The sequence below is a fragment of the Coregonus lavaretus genome (genome assembly GCF_964263955.1).
Source record: "Coregonus lavaretus genome assembly, chromosome: 17".
NCBI classification, from domain to species: Eukaryota; Metazoa; Chordata; class Actinopteri; order Salmoniformes; family Salmonidae; genus Coregonus; species Coregonus lavaretus.
The window spans coordinates 45705210-45714585 of NC_140004.1; the positions used below are offsets into that span (position 1 = coordinate 45705210).

The following is a 9376-nucleotide window of genomic DNA, read 5'->3' on the forward strand; positions in this document are numbered from 1 at the left end:
GCTGCTTCTTTGACATCTGGTGTTAGTCTGATGAGCTGAATCAAATAGGTGTTAGTCTGATGAGCTGAATCAAATAGGTGTTAGTCTGATGAGCTGAATCAAATAGGTGTTAATCTAATGAGCTGAATCAAATAGGTGTTAGTCTGATGAGCTGAATCAAATAGGTGTTAGTCTGATGAGCTGAATCAAATAGGTGTAGCTCAATTGGTAGAGCATGGCGCTTGTAATGCCAGGGTAGTGGGTTCGATCCCCGGGACCACCCATACGTAAACATTTATGCGCACATGACTGTAAGTCGCTTTGGATAAAAGCGTCTGCTAAATGGCATATTATTATTATTTAATGAGCTGAATCAAGTAGGTGTTAGTCTAAGTTACATGGTTCTGATGTAATGTATCTCATTAATAAAATTGGTCAATAAAGGGGGCCATGAATAGGCAGTATGATGTGATTGGTTAAGAAACAGTTGTGAAACATGATTGGTTAGTAGGCAGTGTAATGTAGCATGTGATTGGTTAGTAGGCAGTGTAACGTAACATGTGATTGGTTAGTAGGCAGTGTAACGTAACATGTGATTGGTTAGTAGGCAGTGTAATGTAGCAAGTGATTAGTTAGTAGGCAGTGTAACGTAACATGTGATTGGTTAGTAGGCAGTGTAATGTAACATGTGATTGGTTAGTAGGCAGTGTAACGTAACATGTGATTGGTTAGTAGGCAGTGTAATGTTAACTGACTGTTATCTGATTGGTTAGTAGGCAGTGTAATGTTATCTGATTGGTTAGTAGGCAGTGTAATGTTATCTGATTGGTTAGTAGGCAGTGTAATGTTATCTGATTGGTTAGTAGGCAGTGTAACGTAACATCTGATTGGTTAGTAGGCAGTGTAATGTTAACTGACTGTTATCTGATTGGTTAGTAGGCAGTGTAATGTTAACTGACTGTTATCTGATTGGTTAGTAGGCAGTGTAACGTAACATGTGATTGGTTAGTAGGCAGTGTAACGTAACATGTGATTGGTTAGTAGGCAGTGTAATGTTAACTGACTGTTATCTGATTGGTTAGTAGGCAGTGTACTGTTAACTGACTGTTAACTGATTGGTCAGTAGGCAGTGTAATGTTAACTGACTGTTATCTGATTGGTCAGTAGGCAGTGTAACGTAACATGTGATTGGTTAGTAGGCAGTGTAACGTAACATGTGATTGGTTAGTAGGCAGTGTAACGTAACATGTGATTGGTTAGTAGGCAGTGTAATGTAACATGTGATTGGTTAGTAGGCAGTGTAATGTTAACTGACTGTTATCTGATTGGTTAGTAGGCAGTGTAACGTAACATGTGATTGGTCAGTAGGCAGTGTAATGTTATCTGATTGGTTAGTAGGCAGTGTAACGTAACATCTGATTGGTCAGTAGGCAGTGTAATGTTATCTGATTGGTCAGCAGGCAGTGTAATGTTATCTGATTGGTCAGTAGGCAGTGTAATGTTATCTGATTGGTCAGTAGGCAGTGTAATGTTATCTGATTGGTCAGTAGGCAGTGTAATGTTATCTGATTGGTCAGTAGGCAGTGTAATGTTATCTGATTGGTCAGTAGGCAGTGTAATGTTATCTGATTGGTTAGTAGGCAGTGTAATGTTATCTGATTGGTTAGTAGGCAGTGTAATGTTATCTGATTGGTCAGTAGGCAGTGTAATGTTATCTGATTGGTCAGTAGGCAGTGTAATGTTATCTGATTGGTTAGTAGGCAGTGTAATGTTATCTGATTGGTCAGTAGGCAGTGTACTGTTATCTGATTGGTCAGTAGGCAGTGTAATGTTATCTGATTGGTCAGTAGGCAGTGTAATGTTAACTGACTGTTATCTGATTGGTCAGTAGGCAGTGTAATGTTATCTGATTGGTTAGTAGGCAGTGTAATGTTATCTGATTGGTTAGTAGGCAGTGTAATGTTATCTGATTGGTTAGTAGGCAGTGTAATGTTATCTGATTGGTTAGTAGGCAGTGTAATGTTATCTGATTGGTTAGTAGGCAGTGTAATGTTATCTGATTGGTTAGTAGGCAGTGTAATGTTATCTGATTGGTTAGTAGGCAGTGTAATGTTATCTGATTGGTTAGTAGGCAGTGTAACGTAACATCTGATTGGTTAGTAGGCAGTGTAATGTAACATGTGATTGGTTAGTAGGCAGTGTAATGTAACATGTGATTGGTTAGTAGGCAGTGTAACGTAACATCTGATTGGTTAGTAGGCAGTGTAATGTTATCTGATTGGTTAGTAGGCAGTGTAACGTAACATCTGATTGGTCAGCTCACGCTACAGCTGCTCTCTAAGCCCTCACCTGAAACTCCGCCTCTACCTGGGTGTGAACTCTGCATGCAGGCTTTTTCTCCAACCCTGCACTAGCACACCTGATCCTATTAATCAGCTGTTTCTCGTGACATTGATTAGCTCAGGTTCTCGGAGGCCTGATTGGTGTCACACTTTTGCCCCACACACCTGACTCTAATAATCAACTCATCATGATGTTCAGTTACGTTTAATCAGCTGTGTTTGCTAGGGGATGGGGAAAAAGTGTGACATCACTTCAGCCCCCCGAGGACTGGAGTTGTCATCCCTGGATTAGCTGAATTAGGTGTTAGAGCAGGGCTGAAAGAAGGAAATGCTGCTCAGGAGCCTGCTACGTTAAGCTAGGCTGCCCCTGCCCTCTCCTCTGTTCTGATTGGGCGGCTGGGAGGCAGTGTCTTGTTAGCTGATTGGTCTGTTTTATCAGTTTACCTGCTGCTGCCCTCTAGCTGTCCATGCCAACCATCACTGGTGTTGAAGTGAAATGTTCCAGTCATCAATTTCCCTCATTAGGATCAATAAAGTACTGCTACCAAGTGTTGAGTCCACACAGACCATCTGAGAAAATCTAGACTCATCCTCAACGGGTTCAACATTTTGTCAGTTGAATTCAGATTTTAAAACTATTTCGGAACCACAAAACAGAGGTTGTCCGATTTTCGTTCACTTTTCTCAGATGGTCTGTGTGGACTCATGATGAGGCAGTGTTGTGTTAGCTGACTGTTCTCACTTCGGCTGTTACGTACTTCCATATCACCACGTGACCAACTACCTGACCACTATGGAATAGGATAAATAAATACATTTATATTGCATAAACATTTGAGAGACTATTGCTTCTATAAATCAATTAATCAAAGTGTCATCTGATTATTTGAAATCCAACATTTGTGAACATTTATCAATAAATCCAGTACCGGTAGAGATGTTTTACATTGAATGACTGTTCTACATTACTGTAAACGTGGATTAACATGTTTAAGGACAGAATGATTGTTCTACATTACTGTAAACGTGGATTAACAAATTTAAGGCCAGAATGATTGTTCTACATTACTGTAAACGTGGATTAACATGTGTAAATGACAGAATGATTGTTCTACATTACTGTAAACGTGGATTAACATGTGTAAAGGACAGAATGATTGTTCTACATTACTGTAAACGTGGATTTACATGTTTAAAGGACAGTTTTTTAATCTGACAACGGCTATGACAAAACGAGTAACAACTTGCTTTAAATCAGACAAATCTAAGTTACACATAATAGTGGTTCTTTGAGGTTATTGTACTGGTTTAGTAAGCCATAATATGGGAAATGATGTTCTTAAGAAATCCTTCCAATGGTTTCCTCTTGAATATCCCAATCACTATGGACCTGGTGGTTGTCAGGGAATTCACTATGGACCTGGTGGTTGTCAGGGAATTCACTATGGACCTGGTGGTTGTCAGGGAATTCACTATGGACCTGGTGGTTGTCAGGGAATTCACTATGGACCTGGTGGTTGTCAGGGAATTCACTATGGACCTGGTGGTTGTCAGGGAATTCACTATGGACCTGGTGGTTGTCAGGGAATTCACTATGGACCTGGTGGTTGTCAGGGAATTCACTATGGACCTGGTGGTTGTCAGGGAATTCACTATGAACCTGGTGGTTGTCAGGGAATGTAATTGTGCCCTTTTAGTGGAATAACACTATTATATTCATGGCAGTAGGGCCATTAAAACACACAACACACCCTTTCATCTCTTATTGCAACAGTTCATCATCTTCAGTCTTCACCATCTTCAGAAAAGAATGGCCTAAAGTCCCACTCAGCACCTAACAACAGAGTTGAGTTTGTATCTTAATTAATACCTCATAACGTTTCATTCAAACTCTGGAAACTTCAGAGGGTGTCCTTACTCCACTCCTCACCATCTCTGAGCCCACCATCCCGTCAGAGCTCTGTCCTTTTCTTGAGAATAATCTGGCGCACCATGGTCATGGCCTCCTTACGCACGCTCTCGGCGGGCTCCTCTGCCTTCCAGTATCTCACCACCTGGCCTTCAGGGTTCACCAGGAACTTCCAGAAGTTCCACTTCGGAACCTTCTTCACAGAATCTGTATGGTGAATGGAAACAAACGGTCATTAGGCCCAATGTCTTCGTTGTGTTGTGTGCCAATGTGCCATAATAACTGCAATTCCTCCCACACACACAGTGCCCATGAAAACTATTATTACATTTACATTTTAGTCATTTAGCAGACGCTCTTATCCAGAGCGACTTACAGTTAGTGAGTTATTATTATTTTTATTTATTTTATTTTTCATACTGGCCCCCCGTGGGAATCGAACCCACAACCCTGGCGTTGCAAACGCCATGCTCTATCAACTGAGCTACGTCCCTGCCGGCCATTCCCTCCCCTACCCTGGACCAATTGTGCGCCGCACCATGGGTCTCCCGGTCGCGGCCGGCTACGACAGAGCCTGGATTCGAACCAGGATCTCTAGTGGCACAGCTAGCACTGCGATGCAGACTTATAATAAGCCTACTGTGCTTACCTGTTATGAATTTGAAGGCTGGCTCTGCCTCCGACCCCATGATTTTGACCTTACTGAAGATGGTGAAGGTGACGCCGTAGGTGTTCTTGGCGTAGGCCTCGATGTCCCGGCTGGCCCCCATCTCCGTGTCCCCGAACTGGCCGCAGGGGAAAGCCAGGACGTTGAAATGGGAAGTACCCAATTCCCGGTGCAGCTCCTGCAGAGAGCGATAGTTCTTCTCAGTGTGTTCGCTGTGGCTCGCCACGTTGACAACCAGAGACGCCTGCACCAGGAGAAAAAAAAAAAAATATCGGGGAATTGTAAATGTCAGAAACAAGTTATCAACCTTTTAGATAAACTGACTGACTTCAGCAGTACACAGAGTTAGCAGAAACAAGTTATCAACCTTTTAGATAAACTGACTGACTTCAGCAGTACACAGAGTTGGTCTACTCGTTGAGTTTTGCTGATGTGGACTTACTTTGCCTCGGTATTTCTCCAAAGAAACGCTTCTCCCTTTGGCGTCCTTCACCTCAAAAGAATAGAAATCTTGCGGCTTCCTGGACTTGGAGATTTTGAGAAAACTATGTAGCATTAATAAACATCCCATGCACACCGTCATACTCAGTAGAACCCTGACCATTCGGGCTCTCGGGTTTGATGGCTTGGTCGGGTAGCACCCCAAAGCCTCCATCTTGGAGGGGGAAGAATGAGTTTGGGAAGGGGGTTGGGTTGAGTCTGGCTGGGCGGCGGGCGCATAGTGGAGTTCTCGATTGAGGAGGTAACGGGCTTTGGAGGATGTCTCTTCCGTGTTAGGGATCAGATTTCACTAAAGGAATTCAGAGCTTTTTGGGCGATTTAGCTAAACTAATCTCATAATCTAATTTATTTGAGATTTTACAGCCAGTCCAGATAGGTTTAGTGTGAAAGACCTGTAATCATTATTAAAAATAACATTTAAAAAAATTACATGGAGAGTCTCTTTTGTAGACAAGCATTGAGGCGTCTTGATCATCCTACTAGTGATGGGTCATGCGCACAAGCATCGGCTCTGAGAGCCGGCTCTTTGTAGTGAATCAGAAGAGCCGGCTCGCATCGAGTGAGAGCCGGCTCCCAGTTTTTTGCCCATTCGCTGCTTAGGTTTCACTTTCACAGAGGTCTGTTATGATTGGCCAGCATGGCGACCAGCATGCGGCATTCACGTGAGAATTAAGGATGTGTAAACAGAGAGGGGGCGGGGCAGACACACCACTTGACTCCACTGCAAGTGAAGAGAGATACAGAGCGGACTGAGGAGCGTGTGTGCGTCTTGCATTGTCGTGTCGTTTAACTATGAGTGACACTAGAAAGCGAAGCAGCATCTGGCTGCAGTTTAAAGATATTGGGAACAAGAAAGCAGAGTGCCTTCACTGCAAAACGAAGGTCACTATAAGAGCAGGTTCCACCACAAACCTGCATAGACATACAAGAACTGTCCATCCTACAGTGCAGTTAGAGGAGAGAGGGCAAGCCAGCTCACCATCTACTGATCCTGGTGTGTCTCATACCAGAACAACAGCTGCTGTAACGTCTACTGCCATCCCCATGCGTGCAAGTATAACCTCTCCTACTGCAACTCAAAGCAAAATAAGTCAGTTTTTACCTAAACTTTTACCTAAACTGATGACCCCAGCCAAACAGCACAGTATTGATGATGAGTTGGCTAAAATGGTAGCTTCTGATTTTCAACCCTTTTCCATTGTGGAGGACAAAGGAATGAAAAACTTTGTCAAAGCCCTAAATCCCACATACACTCTACCCAGTAGAAAAACACTTTCCCAAACAATGATCCCAAAACTATATATGACACAGAACGTGCATTATGGCAAGAAAGGGTGACAAAAGCTCCATCAGTTTGCCTGACAACTGACTGCTGGACCTCCAGAACAACCTGCTCTTTCATGTCTGTCACTTGCCACTTTATTGAAGATTACAAGATGACATCTTGCCTTCTGGACTGCTTCGAGTTCACCGACAGACACACTGCAGAAAACTTGGCAGTGGAGCTACTAAGAGTGGCAAAAGAGTGGCAAGTAGAGGACAAAGTGGTGTGCTGTGTGAGTGATAATGCTGCAAACATCACCAAAGCCATAAAAGTTTTGAAGTGGACCCATCACCCATGTCTGGCGCATACACTAAACCTGGTGGTTAGAGATGCTCTGAAGGTGATCAAAACAACCGTGGATAAGGTGAAGGCTGTTGTGGAGTTTTTCCACAAAAGCACAGTAGCAGCACAGAAGCTAAAGTCCACACAGCGCCAAATGGGGATTCCTGAACTGAGGCCCAAACAAGAGTGTGCCACCAGGTGGAACTCAACATTTGATATGTTGAAACGAATGCTTGAAATAAAAGATGCCATCATCTCCACCCTGGCCCTCATCAACGCATCTATTGAGCCATTAAGCCAAGAGGAATGGGAGCTGGTGAAAGAGGTCTGCGCCGTCCTGCAACCATTCCAGGAGGTGACTGTGGAGATAAGTGCAGACAGGTACCTAGAACCATTGAAGCATTGTTTTCTCTACTACTATTCAGTCACTATTATACATTGCAAACACAACACATACAGTATAATGCATCACGTATAATATGCCACATACTTTTAAAAAACTAAATTCTAAAAGTTGCTGTTTTCTCTCCTTCAGCTATGTCACAGCCTCGAAAATGCTCCTGCTTTGCAAAGGTCTGCAGCTGGTGACAGCCGAGAACCAATGGACAGTAACTGTGCAGAAAGTGAAGGAATTAGTTGCAGCTCTTTGTTCAGCCATGGACCGCAAATTTCTGCGGATGGAGTACAACACTGTCCTTTCAGAAACTACCTTATTGGATCCAAGGTTTAAAAAACTTGCCTTCAGTGATCGTAGAGCTGTTGATGAAGCTCTTCAGAGGATTAGTGCAGCAGCAGCAGCAAAATGCACCCCCAGCAGCCAGCCAGCTCCACCATTACAGGGCCAAGTGGAGGAGGAGCAGCAAACCTCTGCTGTTTGGAGGCTTTTTGATGACAGAGCTACAGGAGATGCTTCAAGGAGAAATCCGACAGCTGATGCTATAATGGAGGTGAGGAGCTACCTTGAGGAGCCCCTCATCCAGAGAGCAGAAGACCCACTGAGCTGGTGGCAGGCCAAGGCCTCAGTCTTTCCACTCCTGGTGAAGGTGATGGAGGGGAGACTATGTATTGTTGCCACATCAGTTCCTTCTGAGAGAATCTTCTCCAAAACAGGGCAGATACTCACGGAGAGGCGAAATCGTATCAGCCCATCCAAGCTGAGGCATCTGATCTTCCTGAATGCCAACCTGCCCTGAGGACTAATGCTGTTTGCTGGAGTTTGGTTCTGGTTTTGATTCTGTTCTGTGGATTTGTTTGAAGTTTATTGTTAATTTGTGCAATAAAAAAGTTTAATTGAAATAAACAAATGTAAGAGTGGTTTTGTCACAGAATAAATGCACAGAATTAGGCATTATAAGGTCTCTCATAAAAACACTGAAAGCAAAAGGGTTTTCAACACATAAACCATGATTTTTTTTCAAAGTTAAGGTAAAATATAGGCTACAAAAGATCCTAAATAAAGAGCCGTTCGGGAGTCGAAAGAGCCGGCTCTTCTTTGGGAGCCGAGTCAAAAGAGCCGGCTCTCAGAAAAGAGCCGAACTTCCCATCACTACATCCTACAAGTGCTTTAAATCGGATGGTGAGCAGCCTTTAGCCAATATCCCTGTAGCCGCCAGGGGGTGCCATTGTCCCTGCCTGGAGTTCCACGGTCTGCCAGAGACTGTCTCTGGATTCACCGCAAGAAGAGAGCACAGAGACAAGTCTTCAAGGTTTGAATGAACGAATCAATAAATACTTTAATTTCCCAATAGGGAAAATTGCTTTGCAATGTAAATACTGCTAAGGCAAATAAGTCTACTTACACACCCTCAAATTCACACACTGTTGGTCAGGTGCAAAACGGCCAAATCTATGGTCTTATGGTACACACCAAAGACTGTAAAGGTACACAAACACCCATGATGCAAGCTGATGGTGTGACCTTTCTCTGTCTGACACAGTGGTGGAGGCCGGACTGTTACACAGTGATGTCACACCTGTCATAACATCAACCACCTACATGAGGAATGTGCCTGAACAGGTCTGTCCGAACACGCACACCACACCACACCACACCAAACCACATCACATCACACCACACCATACCACATCACATCACACCACACCATACCACATCACATCACATCACACCACACCACACCACATCACACCACACCACATCACACCACACCACATCACATCACACCACACCACACCACACGCATCACATCACACCACATCAAACCACACCACACCACACGCATCGCATCACACCACACCACACGCATCACATCACACCACATCACATCACACCACATCACACCACATCACACCACACCACACCACACCACACGCATCACACCACACCACACCACATAACATCACACCACACCACA

The 9376-nt window shown here is 43.8% G+C and overlaps 1 protein-coding gene across 1 annotated transcript; it reads right to left on the reverse strand.

The window, feature by feature from the left end:
• Positions 1-3209: 3209 nt before the first annotated feature.
• gpx8 (glutathione peroxidase 8 (putative)) lies at positions 3210-5558 on the reverse strand. Its single transcript, XM_084180257.1, has 3 exons — positions 5340-5558; positions 4880-5141; positions 3210-4437 (listed from the first exon to the last, which is right to left on the reverse strand). The coding sequence occupies exons 1-3, from the start codon at positions 5550-5552 to the stop codon at positions 4274-4276; spliced, it is 639 nt and encodes a 212-aa protein (XP_084036383.1). The 5' UTR covers positions 5553-5558; the 3' UTR covers positions 3210-4273.
• Between the last annotated feature and the right edge of the window lie 3818 nt (positions 5559-9376).